Below are 18,835 nucleotides of genomic sequence, written 5' to 3'. Positions count from 1 at the left end.
GAATTAGGTCCCAGAAGATCAGATATAAACATCATTGTCAAATTATGCAAAGGGATCAACTTGGTTGAGATCAGAAAAAGACAATCGGTTGGGTCTTCGGGTAAAGATGGCAGAGCGTGGTTACAGCTTTTCGCTGACTGCATTCAGCCCGTCTGGTAAACTTGTCCAGATAGAATACGCTTTGGCTGCTGTAGCTGGAGGAGCTCCTTCAGTGGGAATTAAAGCTGCAAATGGCGTGGTCTTGGCAACTGAGAAGAAACAGAAATCCATTCTGTATGATGAGTGAAGTGTCCACAAAGTGGAACCAATCACCAAGCATATAGTGTATATATATGTGTATAGTGTATAGTAGCATGGGCCCAGATTACAGGGTACTTGTGCACAGAGCTCGAAAACTAGCTCAACAGTACTATCTCGTTTACCAAGAACCTGTTCCCACAGCTCAACTGGTCCAGAGAGTAGCTTCCGTGCTGCAGGAATATACCCAGTCAGGTGGTGTTCGCCCATTTGGAGTTTCTTTACTTATCTGTGGTTGGAATGAGGGATGGCCATATTTATTTCAGTCAGATCCATCTGGAGCTTACTTTGCCTGGAAAGCCACAGCAATGGGAAAGAACTATGTGAATGGGAAGACTTTCCTTGAGAAAAGATATAATGAAGATCTGGAACTTGAAGATGCCATTCATACAGCCGTATTATCCCTAGAGGAAAGCTTTGAAGGGCAGATGACAGAAGATAATATAGAAGTTGGAATCTGCAATGAAGCCAGATTTAGGAGACTTACCCCAACTGAAGTTAAGGATTATTTGGCTGCCATTCATAATCAAATAATGAAGTGACTGAAAATGCAGAATTTTAGATAACTTCTCTACTTAAACATGTTTAAAGTATGTTTTGTTTTGCAGACTTTTTGCATACTTATTTCTACATGGTTTGATGGACTGATGTTTTTAAAATGAGACCAGATAAACCTGCGAGTCCCAAGTTTATAGTGACGCTGGACGGTGTCCCCAGCCCCCCAGGATACATGTCAGATCAAGAGGAGGACATGAGCTCTGAAGGAATGAGAGCCGCCCAGCACCCTGCAGCCTCACACGGGGCACTCGCGGGTCTGCTCCGCCCGCCGCACGCCCGCGTGCTGAGCAGGCAGCTTGAGGACCCAGATGGTAGCTTTGCAAACGCTGAGATGAGTGAGCTGAGCGTGGCACAGAAGCCAGAGAAGCTGCTGGAGCGCTGCCAGTCCTGGCCTGCCTGCAAGAACGGGGACGAGTGCGCTTACCATCGCCCCGTGTCGCCTTGCGAAGCCTTTCCCAATTGTGAATTTGCTGAGAAGTGTCTATTTGTTCATCCAAATTGTAAATATGATGCAAAATGTACTAAACCAGATTGTCCCTTCACTCACATGAGCCGAAGAACCCCAGGACTGCCTCCAAAACCAGTCACAGCACCAGCACCGCCTTCCAGTAGTCAGCTGTGCCGCTACTTCCCAGCTTGTAAGAAAATGGAGTGTCCCTTCTATCATCCGAAACACTGTAGGTTTAACACGCAGTGTACGCGACCTGACTGTACGTTCTATCACCCCACCATTACTGTGCCACCGCGACATGCCTTGAAATGGATTCGACCTCAGACCAGTGAATGACACCCAGTCCTACCTGACGGAAGACTGTGGCGTTTGAAAGTTTCCATCTACTGATGAAAGACATTCTGCAGAATTTGTCAAATCTTGGAAACTTGGAATATATTGCTTTCATAATATGAAGTTTATTGCCTATCTGAAGTGTCTAATTTTTCAAGTTTGTAAGTTTATTAAGTGATTTTAACATTGGGTCTTTGTTGTTTTGTTTTGACTGTGGAAAGACAGTTTAAGGAAAAGCTGAAATCTATTAAAACATTTGAGGCATGTTTGTAAAAAAAATAAAAATAAAAAATAAAATGAGACTTATAAATCATAATAAACTCTTAAATTAAAAAAAATTAAAAAAAAAGAAAAAGACAATGGATTTGCCAATTCAGAAGCTATTACTTAAGAAATATGTATCATACCAGTTGCATGTTGGGAGTGGAAACTAAATTGTTGTGGATTAATGTATTAATTGAATTAAACTCTATCTAGTGATGCTCTTACTCTAGCTAACTACTCTAGTTCCTCCAGTCATCTTAAGTTACTCCAACATTCTTTGCCTTTTCCATCTTAGGAACCTTTGGCTAGGCTAGTCTCCTCTAAAATGTTGGTTCTCTTAACTCTTTCTGTGATTGGCACCGGTTCGTTCAGATCTTGGCTTTATTGTAAACTCCTCTGATACATTTTCCTTGGTAGTTTATAAAAAATAAATTTTATTTTTTTATTGTTGTTTTCAGTCATTAAGTCATGTTTGATTCTTTGCGACCTAATGAACTCCTGCACACCAGGCTTCCCTGTCCTCCACTATCTCCTGAGTTTGCTCAAACTCATGTCTGTTGAGTCTGTGATGCCATCCAATTATCTTATCCTTGTTGTCCCCTTCTCCTCTTGCCCTCAGTCTTTCCCAGCATCAGGGTCTTTTTCAGTGAGTTGGATCTTCTCTTCAGGTGGCCATAAATAGTATTTGCTTCCTCTGAGGCATATGTCACAATTTGGAATTATGCATTGACTTATCAGTTTATTGTTACTCTCCCCAACTGGTTATGACTCCATGAAGGTAGGATTTGTTCTTCAAGTTTCTACCCCTAGCCTAGTGCCTTGAACACAGTAGTTGCCAAATAAATATTGTTGCTTGTATCAGTGAAGGAACATTTCCTATTTATATAGATAATACTGAACTGTTTTGTTTTCTTGAGAATAATCAATCTCTGAGAGATGGATAGGGAGGAAAGCAAAGTCAACACAGCTTAAAAAAAAACTTTAGAGCTACCATTTCTTGAAAGTGTCACATGTTCAGTAAGCATGCATTTTTTTCACATTACACAAATAACGTATTAGGAATATAGGTGCCTGCCTTTATGGTTCTTTGGATGTTGCTAAGGTGTTTTCATTGGTTAGTATCCCAGTTTTATTTTCCTTATTGACTCAAGAGGACTTAAACTAAAATTGAGCAAGAAGGGAAAGTTCTTGATAAAACTGTAAGGGAAAAATGAAAACAACGGTTCATGTCTTCAAGAAGTATAGAGTCAAATGAAAAAGGCTATCAAAGTAATCAATGGCCTATATTATATAGCACAGTAAAAGAGATTGTAAAAGTAAAAGAGGATGAGATGGTTGGATGGCATCACAGACTCGATGGACATGAGTCTGAGCAAGCTCCGGGAGTTGGTGATGATCAGGGAGGCCTGGTGTGCTACAGTCTATGGGGTCGCAGAGTGTTGGACGTGACCAAGAGACTGAACTGAACTGAACTGAAAGGAGGTTGTAATAGGGATAAAGGAATCAAAACAACTGTTGAATATAAATGGAGAAGACAACTAGAGCTATCTGCCAATAGAGGTAGTTTGTTCTGAGTGTCTAAAGAGAGAGTAGTAATTTTGTTGGAGACATTTCTTCCTTCGTAGGAAGACTGGACATGGTCTCTCAGTTCCTCCCAATTTTAAGATTCTGTGAGATTAAGCTAGGGGAGAAAAACATGCTTGATCTTGAAAGATTGAGAACTTAGGTGAAAAGATGGGGAAAGGACTCAGCCCTCCTTTTTTCCTCTTGAGATGTATATGTTGTGTAGATATAATAGACAGACATAGGGACATTATTTTTTTTGTTTATAAACATTTCTAGTAACAATAATGAAGCTTCTTTGTAAAAAGGCTCAGAAATACTAAAACAATGCTTTTCTTGAAAGATTTTTTTAAGTTTATCAAATAAAGGTTTGATTATATCAAAAAATCTGAAAGGAAGTCTACTGCAATGGCATTAAGGCATAGTAAGCTATAGTTGACCTTTGACATTTGCAAGGTTGTCACTATAGCATGTAATTTCCTTCATTTCCTTGTGTAACAATAGTATAATTTTCCTCTATTTCTATGTGTTAAATGAGAATCATGAATCCAGTTGAGATGTAAGTGTTTGGCAGGGCTTACTAGCTCTGAGAACCTCTTAACATATCAGTTCAAAAACAATTTGAGCTTTTGGTTCAGCAAAATGGCAAGTCACTATAAGAAAGGGTGCTTTTGAATAGTTCAGTTAGTGTTAAATCCTTAAGTGCTCTTTTCCTTATTCTTTGCCTGACAGTCTTTTTTATTCATCTTTTATATTTTAATATAAATGTCATGTTTCTTAGAAGAGGTCTCAGAACAATAAAATAAAATAGACATTTCTTATTTTTATCCTGCTACACCTTCAACACATTTGCATGTTAAGTCTTTGTTTTGATATATTCTAAGAAAATCATTTAAATATGGAAATATTAAGAAAAATCATTATGCTTTGTAATATGTAATAGTTATACAGTTAGATCTAACTATATAATACCACAATCTGAAATAATTTTACATATATATTTATTTTTTTACAGATATGTTTTCTGAAATTCTGAATCATGAGTCTCGCACTTAATGATCTGCTTATTTGCTGCCGTCAACTAGAACTTGATAGAGCTACAGAGCGAAAGGTAGTAAGTTACTTAAATTTAATCTTTCCTTGAAACAAATGTGTGATTGGTAACTCATTATTTTGTTCTTTTTTATTTTCAGAGAGAGATTGAGAAATTTAGGCTCCTGATTCAGGATCCTGAAACTGTTCGACATTTAGATCATCATTCAGATTCCAAACAAGGGAAATATTTGAATTGGGATGCTGTTTTTAGGTATTCGATTCTAATTCTTTTTTCTGTCTTTATTTTTCTCTTTCATTTTTATTTCTGTTGTGATATTTTTGTGTGTGTATAGGTCAGCTTATCTTTGCTCCCTGTATATCATTGTGCCTTGCATAGGAAATTGATGCTCAGTATTTATCTGAAACATAATTTTTAAAGGACATTCATATAAAAAAGTTAAGATTTTTGAATTATATGTTCAATAAAATGTCTTTGACATATCTCACTCAAGATGACAGAATTTCTTTCATATTACTTCATTCATAAGACTTTATTTCAAATTAGTAAAATTAAGTTATATTAAGTCCTTTATAACTTTGGCATCTTTAAATATTGCTCTAAGTAACTGCCATATATAAATATAATAAAAAATAAAAAGGAATTTTAGAAAAATTCCATATGAATGCAGGTAACAAAACTCATGCTTTGGAAAGATACAATTCATTACTTGACTGGAGTGGCAAACAGAATGGATGCTTTTCTATAAAAGACATAATTTTCAATTATGAAATCCATTCATAACTAGAAATAGGTGGTAAGACTTAGGAAAGATAAAGTATTTTAAAGTAACATAGAATACTGATAAACTTGAAAGAACATTTTCAGTCTAGGGAAATAGGAGTATATATTCATTCTTGAGTGTTTAGAATAGATAATCTATTTTATTTTTTAGGTCTTATTTGGCACTAGACAGACCATTGTCCTCAATGACCTTCATTGTGGATAACATGAAAAATACATACTTCTTTTCCTGTGGTTTCTTACTTTATTTTAGATACCACAAATAATTTTTGTTGTTTTAGTCACTTATTCCTGTCTCTTTTGTGACCCCATGGACCCTAGCCCACCAGGCTCCTCTGTCCATGGGATTTCCCAGGCAGGAATACTGGAGTGGGTTGCCATTTCCTCTGCAGGGGATCTTCTTGACCCAGGTTTTGAATCCACATCTCCTGCATTGGCAGGCAGATTCTTTTCCACTGAGTCCCCAGAAAAGACTAACAAATATAACAAAAATAGTTATTATCTAAAGATGAATATTTTGCATAAGATGATCATGTAGGCCATCTGAGTACCTAACACTCCTGGCTAATCATGAATATCTTATGGGCAGACTTCATTTAAATTAAGGCTAGAAACCTTACCAACTCTTTAGGAAGGAGGTTCCTATTTTGCTGAAAGTTTTACTTTTGTCTTAGGTTCAAAGGATTTGTTAACAAAAGAAATCACTTGTTACAAATAAATAAGTTCAACTTTTAATAGATGATTATTTAACTTAATTTTAGTTCAATTCAGTCACTCAGTTGTGTCCGACTCTTTACAACCCCATGAACTGCAGCACACCAGGCCTCCCTGCCGGGGTCCAGCCTCGGCAGGATCCAGGGGGATACCCTCAGGATGAACGGCGTCGGCAAGAGAGAGAAGGGGAGAGAGAGAGAGAGGACACGTGAGACCAGCCTTGATAGGGCCAAGTCTGTGTTTTACTTTTTGACAACAGGTTTTATACCCTTTCTCAGAACGTTTTTAAGGTATAAGATGCTTACTTATGATTACACTGGATTAGTATTACATCATTTTGTTTTTTAGGAAAAGCAGGATTTTGTTGCTTGCTAATTCTACAGTAATTCTTAGCACATGATCTTCTGGCCTTGAGGCTATTAACATTTTATGCAGGTCAGGTGAATGTAAACCTATTTTCCGTTTTTATGGTGACCTTAACTGAACGGTAGCAGTCTCATAGGGCAGTAGTACAGAGTAGAATTATATTTTTGTTAATACAAAAATTAACCCTTCTGCAAAAGTTATCAGTTGTGTTTATCTAGGAAGTTTACCCCATACTGACTCTGAGACTTTGGTGAGGTAGCTTCTGCCTAGCACTCCTGGCTGACAATTAACAACCATCTCATTGTTACCACACTAGGGCTAAGTTCTTATTTCTCTAGATCTTTAACTATATTAACAATAGTTTCTATAACACAACCTTAGCACATTAAAAGCAAAAACACAGCAAGCAAAACACAGCAACCAATCTCAACCCAATAACCACCTATAGAATAATTTTTCTTATGTTTTCTAATAGGGCTCCTTTACCCCTTAAAAAGGCTCTATGTCTATTAGGGCTTTTATATAATCAGGTTCTTTATGCTATTTTATGATTAGGATATTATAAGCAATCATGCATATTAGTACCAAGGGCATAAATGCATTTGGCTAACAAACTGCCAGCAAAGGAGTTTAAATTAAAACACTCCTTTCACCCTGGATAATCTCATAAAATACCACCACCTGGGAAACTTATTGATTAAAGTTCTAAATTGATTCTTATTTGGGAAGAGATCGGGGAAGGCCTTCTGCCTGTGTCACAGAAATTAGGGAGTAGTCTATTGAGGCAGGCATCAGAAAGACAGATATCATCTTTAAGGTGAGTGCTAGGGGCAGCTTTTCGAAATCCCTGAAAACCTGATCTGTCTTGCCTGTCAGGCTTTCTCTTCATGACCTTGTCATGGGTGGGATCTCATGAGCTGGCCTTTTCAAAACCCCTAAAAACCTGATCCGCCTTGCCCGTCAGGTTTTCTCCCTCATGGCCTTGTCATGGGTAGGGTCTTGTGAGCTGGCTCCCGGGACCTCCTCGTCCATCACCAACTCCCAGAGTTTACCCAAACTCATGTCCATTGAGTTTGTGATGCCATCTAACCATCTCATCCTCTATCATCCCCTTCTCCTCCTGCCTTCCATCTTTCCCAGCATCAGAGTCTTTTCAAATGAGTCAGCTCTTCGCATGAGGTGGCCAAAATATTAGAGTTTCAGCTTCAACATCAGACCTTCCAGTGAACACCCAGGACTGATATCCTTTAGGATGGACTGGTTGGATCTCCTTGCAGTTATTAAAAGAACAGAAATAGAAATAATAGAGAAGAGTAACAGCACATACATCACCAAATTGGGCCAACCAACATTCAGACTTAAACAGTGCTGGGAAGTCCCTTGTTAACAGCAATCTGGAGTCCCAATTGGGAAAAGGTCCTGGGCTGTACGTCCACCCCATGGGTGAGACTTCAAATTGCTAGTTTAGGGGCTCCCACTTATAATCCCAGGCCACAAGCTGATACCATCTTCAGTTTGCTTGTGCAAATGAAACCCTGATTTAATTTTTACAATGTGGTTTCATCTTGTGAGTCATAAAACTTTGTAGACCCTGGGGGACTGACCAGGTCCTCAGGGGCGTAAGAGATTCCAAGACCCACTCCTTTCTTATCTAAAGTGCCCCCTGGCTTGTTGTAATTGCAGGCAGGTATGAAACCGAGGCAGTGTCCAGGCAGATCAGAAGCGGGTGACAGGCCTACTCTGTTGCTGCTGAAGCTTGGACAAGACTTCCTCCATTTTAATTTCCTTAATAGTAGGTCATGTAGGTCATGTAATACACACACACATACACACACACAGGTCATGTACTAAATAACAGAAAGAGGTGAGAAAGAATTGAGAGCCCTTAATTGTTTTGCAAGCTTTTAATGATAAATGAGAAAGCAAGCAGGAAAGCAGTAGAAAATCGTGGAAGTTAACAGATTAAGAACTTTGTAGACCAGACTTTAAATTGGTGTTGAGGGCTTGGCCTTGCAAATGTAATTGTTTTGGTTAATGTACATTGTTTGAAGAAGTGTGGTTTCAAAATGCTCTTTATGATGGCATGAAGAACATTTTGAAACTATTAAAATAATGTTAGTATTTAACAAGTTTCTGGAATTCCATTTCATGTTTTTGAAGGTTTTTACAGAAATATATTCAGAAAGAAACAGAATGTCTGAGAACAGCAAGACAAAATGTATCAGCCTCAACACAAGCCACCAGGCAGAAAAAGATGCAAGAAATCAGTAGCTTGGTCAAATTCTTCATCAAATGTGCAAATAAAAGTAAGTGCTGTTACTTGGCTTAATGGGTTATTGTTTCATGAGTTTGGTCTGAATAGGGTGAGATAAAAGTTGAGTACTAACTCTGATTTCTAGTACATATAATGATTTTTATTATTATAGCTTCAAATATTTGGAGGAATTTATACAAGCATAGTGAAAAAATGAATTTGAAAGTTGCTCAGTCATGTCTGACTCTTTGCAGTCCCATGGACTATACAATATTCTGCAGGCCAGAATACTGGAGTAGATGGCCTTTTCCTTCTCCAGGAGATCTTCCCAACTCAGGGATTGAACCCAGGACTCCCTCATTGCAGGTGGATTCTTTACCAGCTGAGCCACAAGGGAAGCCTGTTATACAAGCATAGAATGATAAGATCTCAGGGTTGAAAGAATTAAAAAATATTATTTCTGGAGAAGGAAATGGCAACCCACTCCAGTATTCTTGCTTGGGAAGTCCCATGGACAGAAGAGCCTGGCCGTCTACAGTCCATGACTGAGCGACTAAATAACAATTTTTTTTTTTACTCTAAAAGATAATGTCATGGTTTTCAAAGGTGCTTTTGTAGCTTGAGGGATGGTTTGATCAGCCTTTTAAATCTGAACACTTAACACAGCTCTCAGATCCTCCTGGATCCCCATCCTTTCCTCACATGCAGGTGTCTAGGCTGCTGGCGGCCACTGGGTCTGAAATGCGATCTCCATTGTCTCCGCTTCCTCTGGCAGACAGAATTACATCCTCCTTTTTTTCTGTATCAGCTGCAGTTTAGAAAGAAATGAGTTTCCAGAGGCTACTGTAACAGGACCTCAATTATGGACTTGGTGTGGCAGGAATCTACTCGTTATAGCTTGGGAAAAAAAAATTATTTCATCTACCCATTTTTCTTGAATCCCATCTATATGTCCCTGGCACTTAGATGGTCTCAATGATTAAACATACCTTTTGAGACTTCCTTTTCTATCTTAGAGTAGTTCTCATAGTAGGGAAAACTTGTCTGTTTGTTACTGCTTCTATTTTCTGAGTTAATACAGAAAAATACTAATCTTTTTAATATGACGTCCTTTGAAATGTTTGAAGTTAGACATGATATTTTCTGATTCCTCTTCTATAAGCTACATAGACCTGTTTCCTTTAGCTCATATAGCCTACTTTTGTATCACTTTTCTAAATCTTCTTCAGTTTAATTCTCTTAAAACGTGTGGGACTCAGTGTTATAGGCATATTCTGATTGGTATGGAGCAGAACAGGGCTTGGATATCTTTTACTCTATACTTTAACAAATTAATTCTAAGATCAATTAGCTTTTTTGGCAGTCAGAACCCATACTCAACCAGCACCGTGCTTATTATAAATAAAAAAAAAAAGACAAGTTCTTTTCTGCTCCTGATGAGCCGCATGGCTCTGATTTTATACTTACACGGTTAATGTTTTGAAAAGCTGATATTTTTGAACCAGAATACAGAAATTGCTTTCTGTAAGGAAATGGTTGTCATACAATGCTAAAAAGCTAGAAGCAGAACTATTTGTTTAGGAACTTGAACTCAAACTGTTTACTCTTCACAAATAAGAAAGTGACTTTGTGATGCCAAGTTTAGTTTAAGAATCAGAAAAGCCGAATACGGGTAAACATTATTAAGTAGAAGGTTATAGAATTGTTAGTAAATGATACTTCAGACTGGTAGGATGAAAGTTGAGTCTAAAGACAATGGCTTTAGCAAAAATTTAGTTTTCTATCTCCTCTGAGATGCCATTTCATGTGGACAGCTCCAAGTCCTGAGAAGAGACTCCAGCACAGACAAAAGAAAACCACACTGAAATGTTTTTGCACCTATTTTTTCTCTGCATCTATTAAACTTTGTATTCTTGGCTACTACTGCTGGGCTCTTAATAGATCTTAATCTGGTCTTACAGAGTTTATGATTGAATGAAAGATGCTTGTAGCTCATTTGTAGCCCATCAGAAAAGTATGTAGCTTAGAATTTTGCTTTAAAGTGAAAAAACCCTTCTATTGCAAAATTAACAATGGGGATCACATTTTAAAGTGTATTTTTTTAATTGCTTCTCGGCCTTTTGGCTAAGATCAAGTGTAAAGTGTATTTTTATTTAAGGCTTTTTTTTCTTTTGAGTTTCACTTTGTAACTTAAACATTGTTAAACTCAGAACAAAACCAGGCTGCTACTATCATGTTATCTCACTTCTTAAATTTTTTTTTCAAATGGTTTGAGGGTTGATGGGAATTTAACACGTGTCTAAATTTTGCCAGACTTGCTTAGCATCTAAGATTTGGTGAAAGGAACAGAGATGAGAAAAAAAGAGGTAGCTGGAAAGGAACCAGTAAGCAAATATTGTTCAACTATGACAGAAGTTATAGTTAAGAAAATGTTACAAAGACTATAAGAGAGAAATGCACAGGGTGTTACAGCAGAGGATGTTATGATTGTGCATTTCATCATTAGCCAGATTTCTAAAATTATAACCCAAGTCATTAGTAAAAATAATATTTTAGCCAAAAGGCCAGGGAGCAATGATTTTTTTAGTTGTACCAGTATATTTTTATTTACCATACTTATATACTGAATACAACTAGTCTTATCATAAAAAACCCCTAAACTAGTATATATTCAGATGTACATAATGACTTGCTCATAGCTTACAACAAAAAATATATATGCAATTTTAAGGTTGTTAATAGTGAAATATGAAAAATTTCAGCTATGACACCAGCATGATTTACTGTAACAAAAATAACTAAGTGATTTTTAAATGTATTTTGTTACCTTTAAGAATATATCCATTATATATATATGTATATTATATAAAATGTATATATGTATATATATATACAAAACTTTCAGGACCTCTAATAAACAAAACTAAAAATTATAGCCTTATATATATTGGTAAGCAATAAATGCTATTATAGGACTTTAAAGTAATTTTGCTTTTCACAGTAAATAGTAGTCTCCTTAATGTCTTATTCTAATAAATTCAGATTTATATTAAAAACACCAAGAAACTTTGAATCATTTTAGGTCTAATGTCAGAAATTGTGAATTATTAAGGATAGAGTGAATGATTGTTTTTGTTATATAATCCTACAGATTTGGCAGACTAGCAGATTGGTAAAGGGACCAGATAGAAATGTTTTTGAGTTTTGCAGGCTATGTCATCTCTGTCTCAGCTGCTCAACTTTGCCGTTTTAGCATGAAAGTAGCCATAAACAATATGTAAGTTAATAGATATGTCTGTGGTCTGATAAAACTTTGTTTTAAAAAACAGATGATTGGCTGAATTTTGCCCCAAGGGCCATAATTTTCTAATCACTCTTATATGAGAAGAAGGTTCATACAATTGCTGTTCCAAGCATCCTTAACATATTTTTCTTGAGGTTTATGTTTCTACTTGTTTATTTTTAAATAGGAGCACCCAGGCTGAAATGTCAGGAACTGTTGAATTACATCATGGATACAGTGAAAGATTCATCCCATGGTGCTATTTATGGATCTGATTGTAGCAATATATTGCTGAAGGACATTCTTTCAGTGAGGAAATACTGGTGTGAAATATCTCAGCAACAGTGGCTTGGTATGTTTTGAAGTTTGTTGTTTGTGATTTTTTTCCTTGTGAAATGAAATTTCGCCAAAAGAGCATTGAGAGACTATATATATCTCCCAAATGACCTCACAGTTTAACAGTACCTTGGTAAAATTAAATGGTTATAGATTTTAACAGCTTTTATATATTACGTACTTCCTAAATTGTTGTCACTAATAATATATTTGGTGCCTGCTATCAGAACTTAAATTGCAGAATTGAAAGATGCCATACTTTTCCTCAAAGACTTGGCAGTCCAGTGACAGAAAAAAACAAAGTAAACCAAAAGTTAGAAGGAAGTGAGTTCACAGATCAGTGACAACTAAACTCAACAATGATTAGAGTAGAAAGAAGAAAACCAAGAGAGAGAGGCGTCATAAAAGGGAAAGCAAGAGAGTTTCACGTTGGAAGAGATGTGGCATTTCAAGTGTTGTAGTAAGACACAGAAGTATCAATTGGATTAGGCAGTTAGTAGGTCACTGGTAAGGTGCTGTGTGGTGCTTAGTCACTCAGTTGTGTCTGACTCTTTGCGACTGCATGGACTGTAGCCCGCCAGGCTCCTCTGTCCATTGGGATTCTTCAGACAAGAATACTGGAGTGGGTTTCCATGCCCTCCTCCAGGGGATCTTCCCAGCTGAGGAATTGAACCCAGGTCTCCTGCATTGCAGGTGGATTCTTGACCGAAAAATACTATAATAGAATAGATAGGACTCAGTGACTTAGAAGGTAAGTAGAATGGGATGGATGCCAGCGAGGTATTGTTGACAGTTTCTAGGTGAGAAGTACTATGTGACCACAAAGGAAATTTGGTCAGAGACTGAAATATTTGAGTTTATTGATTTCAGAGGTAGAGTATTTCTGGCTCTGGGTGGGCTAAATGGGTGGAAATGATATTTGGCTTTAACGAGGTGACTTTAAGCCAGGTGTCAAAGTCTTCTAATATAGTTGCCTCTGAAAATTTAGAAACTCGGTATTTTTCATTGAGAAGTATTCAAGATAAGTTGTGATAACTTAATAGACATTTATCTGTATTTTTTTTACTGTCAATTTATCATTCCAAAATAAGATGTTTATGGACTGTAAAACCATGACCTAATCAGTGCCCTGCACTGTATTCTACTGTTCCTACATGAATAAATGTCTTCTCAGCTATCGCTTAATTTCTTATATATCTGGGGCCTTTGCTGTTTTTCTGAACACAAAGGAAGTTGTGTCTCAAACGGGGCCTCAGAAAGCCTAGTAGCAGCCTTTGGAGAATAGGCCAGTGATGTCTAGGATACTTCAGCACATCTGTCACCAAAATAGTTCAGCCTAAATATTTAGGATATTTGTACATTTTAGATTATTACTTGTAACGATGAGTCTCTCTGAAAAATAGGCAATCATTCCTCTAGTGTCTGTATAATGATTCCATCACCTGGCACTTTCTCTGAAATTCTCTATTTCTAAGGAAACTACTTCCACTTGTAAAAATCAGTTGTTTTGTTGAATTTTTCTAGTTAGTTACCTTCTCTGAAATTTACTTGTCTAATGAAACTCTGCTCAAGAGGTGTTTACATTCAAAATATATTTGGTAGAAGTGGCTATTGAAGCCATTGTTATGGATGAAATTGTTTAGGTAGAGAGTTTAATATGAGATGAGGATGGCTATTGAAGCCATTGTTATGGATGAAATTGTCTAGGTAGAGAGTTTAATATGAGATGAGGAGGTGGCTTAAGACTAAACCAACATTTCTATATATATTTTGGAATCAGCATGTTAATTTCTACAAAAAGTCCTGCTGCTGCTGCCAAGTTGCCTCAGTCGTGTCCGACTCTGTGTGATACCATAGAGAGCAGCCCACCAGGCTCCCCCGTCCCTGGGATTCTCTAGGCAAGAGTACTGGAGTGGGTTGCCATTTCCTTCTCCAATGCCTGAAAGTGAAAAGTAAAAGTGAAGTCGTTCAGTTGTGTCCAACCGGTAGCGACCCCATGGACTGCGGCCTACCAGGCTCCTCTGTCCATGGGATTTTCCAGGCAAGAGTACTGGAGTGGGTTGCCATTGCCTTCTCCACAAAAAGTCCTGGAGCAGTTTTATTTGGATTGTTTTGACCCTGTTGAACAGTTTAGGAGAGCTAGACATCTTAACAGCATAGTCTCTTCCAGTCCATGAGCATGATATATATCTCTCCATTTATTTAGGTCGTTTTTGATTTATCAGCATATGCAGAATTTGTATAGTTTTGTTAGATTTGTACTACTGTAGTTGGTAAATTTTACTGTCTTTTAAAAACATTTTCTTTCCATATTGTTCAGAAATACCATACCGTTCTGCGACCTTGCTAAAATCACTCACTTATTGGGTCTAACACCTCTTTTGTTCATTCTGGGAAATTTTCTGTTTAGACAGTTGTATCATCTGCAAGAATTTTACTGAGCCATGTGGCCTGATTTCTTTTTTCGCCTTATATTGGCTAGGACCTCAGTATAAGTATTTTTTAATGATAAGATATGCATAACATAAAATTTACTGTTTTAACCATTTTTATGTATACAATTCAGTGGTATTAAGAATATTCATTGTTGTGCAACCGTCACCACTCATTTCTAGAGCTTTTTTCTTCTTCCTAAACTGAAACTGTATCCACTAAATAAGAACCTGCCCTATGTCCTCCTCCAGCTCTTGGCAACTATTCTACTTTCTGTCTCTGTGAATTTGACTACTCTAGCTACCTCCTATAAATGAAATTCTACAATAGTTGTCCTTTTCTGAATGACTTATTTCACTTAGCATAATGTTCACATGTTGTAGCATTCATCAGATCAGAGTTTTCTTCCTTTTAAAGTCTTAATGATATTCCATCGTTAATATATACTACATTTTCTTTACCCATTCATCTGTCATTGGACACTTGGGTTGTTTGTATGTTAGGCAACCGTGAATAATGCTGTTATAAACATGGGTGTACAAATAGATTTTTGTGCCCTTGCTTTCAGTTCTTTTGGGCATATATTCAGAAGTAAAATTGCTGCATCATGTGGTGATTCTATGTTTAATTTTTTAACTACTTACCATATTATTTTCCACAAGGGCTACACCATTTTATATATTCACCAGCAATGGACAAGTGTTCCAATTTCTCCACACCCTCACCAGCACTTCATTTTCTTTCTTTTTTTTTTGATAATAGCCATCCTAATGTATGGTAAATATATGGAAAGTGGTATCTCATTGTAATTTTGGTTTATATTTCTTTAATGACTAGTGATGTCGAACTTTTCATATGCTTATTTGCCTATTTGTATATCATCTCTAGACAAAAGTCTATTCAAATATTTTCCCCAGTTTTTATAAGATTGGTTGTTGTTGGATTGTAGGAGTTCTTTATATACTTTGAATATTAATCCCTTATCAGATATATGGTTTGGAAATATTTTCTCCCATTCTTTTGCTGGAAGGGGGACCCCTTCCAGGGCCTGAAAGTGGGCTCTTGTCTTAACACTTGGAAAAGAATTGTTCAAGGAGACACATGTGCTGAAAAAGCGAGATATTTTATTGGGAAGAAGCGCCCAGGCAGAGAGCAGTAGAGTAAGGGAATCCAGGAGAACTGCTCTGCCATGTGACTTGCAGTCTCAGGGTTTATGGTGAGGGGGTTAGTTTCCGGGTTGTCTTTGGCCAGTCATTCTGACTCAGAGTCCTTCCTGGTGGCGCAAGCATTACTCGTCCAAGATGGATGTCAGCGAGAAGGATTTTGGGAGGTGGTTACACACATGGTGTCACCTTTTGACCTTTTCCGAACTCTTCAAGTTCAGCTCATTTCAGTTCAGTCGCTCAGTCATGTCCCAAATCTTTGCGACCCCATGGACTGCAGCATACCAGGCTTCCCTGTCCATCACCAACTCCTGGAGCTTGCTCAAACTCATGTCCATCGAGTCGGTGATGCCACCCAACCATCTCATCCTCTGTCATCCCCTTCTCCAGTGGATTCTTCCAGTTGGTGGTGGCTTAATAGCTCTGTGTTCCTTACCAGGACCTCCTTCATAAAACAATTCATGCAAATGGTTGCTATGGTGTCTGGCCAGGGTGGGTGGTTTCCGTCAGTGTGCTTCCCCTAATAATTCCTTGCTGTTGTTTAGTTGCTAAGTCACGTCTGACTCTTTGCAACCCCACAGACTGCAGCACACCAGGCTTCCCTGGCCTTCACTCCTGGAGTGAAGTTTGTTCAAACTCATGTCCGTTGAGTCAGTGATGCCATCTACCACCTCATCCTCTGTCGTCCCCTTCTCCTCCCACCTTCAGTCTTCCCCAACATCAGGGTCTTTTCCGATGAGTCAGTTCTTCACATCAGGTGGACAGACTATTGGAGGTTCAGCTTCAGCATCAGTCTTTCAGTGAATATTCAGGGTTGATTTCCTTTAGGATTTACTGGTTTGATCTTCTTGCTGAAGAAGGGACGCTCAGGAGGCTTCTCCATCACCACAATTCGAAAGCATTAATTTTTCGGCACTTAGCCTTCTTTATGGGCCACCTCTCACATCTGTACATGACCACTGGAAAAACCATAGCTTAGACTATACAGACTTTTGTGGATTGCCTTTAATTCTGATGATAGTGTCCTTTGATGCACGAAAGGTTTTGATTTGATGAATACAGTTTATATGTTTTTTCTTTCGTTGCCTGTGCTTTGGGGGTCTTTTCCAAGAAATGATTGCCAAATACAGTTGCCAAATCCAAATGCCAAATCCAATGAAACTTTCTGCCTCTATTTTCTTCTAGGAGTTTAAATAGTTTCTCCTCCAATGTGATTTTGATTAGGAGTGGTGAGAACAGACATCCTTTCTTGTCCTGTTCCGGGTTTTAGGTGGAACAATTCAGTGTTTGCTCATTAGCGTGTTAGCTATTTATACAGGCTGAGGACATTTCCTTCTATCCTGGTTGCTCATGGTTTTTTATCATAAGTAGTTATTGAATTAGGTTAAATTTTTTTCCTGCATATATTGAGATAATTATACAGCTTTTTGTCTTAGTTTATTGATAATGGTGAGTTATGTTGATTAGTTTTTCATAGGTTGACTCAAACCTTGTGTTCCTGCTATATACCCTACTAGGGCATGATGTATTATCTATTTTATATATTATTGGGTTGAATTTGGAGGTTGTGGTTGTTGTAAGGTTTTTAACTATGAACTCGGTTTCTTTAATAGATGCAAGATTTAGGTTATGCAATATAGATGCAATATATTTAGGTTATATATTTCAGTGATATTTGATTATTTGTTTCTTTAAGAATTTGTTCATTTCGTGTAAGTTGTTGAAAGTATGAGTGTAAAGTTCTTAAATATTGTCTTATCCTTTTAATATGCTTAGGCTCTGTTGTGATATTGCCTCTTTCATTACAGATTCTGATCTTACCATTTTTAGTTCCTTCTGGTTGTTTTGGGTTTCATTTCTTCTCTAGTTTCTTAAACTTAGATCATTAATATGAGAGCTTCTTTCCCAGTACATGCATTTAACATAATAAATTTTTCTCTAAACACTACTTTAGTCACATCTCACAAATGTTGACAATGTTGACAGAGCAATTTATAGCATTAAATGCCTACTTTAGAAAAGAAGAAATGATATCAAGTATGTGTGTATATATATATATATATATATATATACGCCTTGGATTCCAGGTATAAATATATCAATATATACCTTAGATTCCATCTCAAGAACTAGAAAAAGAAAAATCCAAAGACTTCAAGCAGAATAACAGAAATCAATGAATACAGAAAACAGTAAAGAAAAATTATAGAAACAAAAAGCTGATTCTTGGACTTCCCTGGTGGCTCAGTGGTAAAGAATCAACCTGCCAATACAGGAGACATGGGTTCGATCCCTGAGCTGGGAGTATCCCACATGCCACAGAACAGCTAAGAGCATGCACCACAATTGTTGAGCCTGTGCTCTAGAGCCCAGGAGCTGCAACTCCTGAAATCCACACGCCCTGGAGCCCGTGCTTTGCAACAAGAGAAGCTACTTCAGTGGGAAGCCTGCTAACAGGAACTAGAGAGTCTTCCCTGCTCGCATCAGGGAAAATAAATTAAAAAAAAAAAAAAAAGATATTCTGGCTACTCATCGGCTACTCTACTCATTCTGGCTACTCTGGATACCCATCATTGCTGTGAGAAATTGTCCTTTTTCTCTGATTAGGAATCTCATGTCTTCTGTTAGTGTCCATATAACTGGTATTCTATTTTTTTTTCTTTTTTACATTTATCTGACTGCACCAGGTCTAAATTGTGGCACATGGGATCTTCTGTCTTCTTTGCAGCATGTAGGATCTTTTAGTTGTGGCATGTGGGATCTTTTTAGCTGGAGCATGTAATATCTTTTAATTGTAGCATGCCAACTCCTAGTTGCAGCATATGGGATCTAGTCCCCTGACCAGGGATTGAACCTGGGCCCCCTGCATTTGGAGTGTGGAGTCTTGGCCACGGGACCACTGGGGAAGTCCCCTGGTATTTTAATTTGTTAGATTGAAAATAGCGTAAAGTGTCAGTCCTTTCACACTTCCTGACACACTTTA

The 18,835-nt window shown here is 37.5% G+C and overlaps 1 protein-coding gene and 2 pseudogenes across 9 annotated transcripts in view; all 3 read left to right on the top strand.

Annotated features, from left to right (window-relative positions):
• Positions 1 to 18,835, top strand: part of ATM (ATM serine/threonine kinase) — a 156,986-nt gene that overhangs the window by 9,594 nt on the left and 128,557 nt on the right. For all 9 annotated transcript variants that reach the window (XM_070473619.1, XM_070473623.1, XM_070473621.1 and 6 more), the window contains exons 3-6: positions 4,482 to 4,577; positions 4,660 to 4,772; positions 8,544 to 8,689; positions 12,108 to 12,272. In XM_070473619.1, the coding sequence (XP_070329720.1) occupies positions 4,506 to 4,577; positions 4,660 to 4,772; positions 8,544 to 8,689; positions 12,108 to 12,272 (496 nt within the window). In that variant the 5' untranslated portion in view covers positions 4,482 to 4,505. The remainder of the gene's footprint in view (positions 1 to 4,481; positions 4,578 to 4,659; positions 4,773 to 8,543; positions 8,690 to 12,107; positions 12,273 to 18,835) is intronic.
• On the top strand, positions 107 to 1,903 carry LOC110135969 (proteasome subunit alpha type-2 pseudogene; annotated as a pseudogene).
• On the top strand, positions 10,742 to 10,877 carry LOC139037271 (U2 spliceosomal RNA; annotated as a pseudogene).

The sequence above is a fragment of the Odocoileus virginianus genome, chromosome 10, assembly GCF_023699985.2.
Source record: "Odocoileus virginianus isolate 20LAN1187 ecotype Illinois chromosome 10, Ovbor_1.2, whole genome shotgun sequence".
Taxonomy (NCBI): Eukaryota; Metazoa; Chordata; class Mammalia; order Artiodactyla; family Cervidae; genus Odocoileus; species Odocoileus virginianus.
Note: the sequence above shows the minus strand (reverse complement) of the source record. Positions and strands in the feature narration are given on the sequence as shown.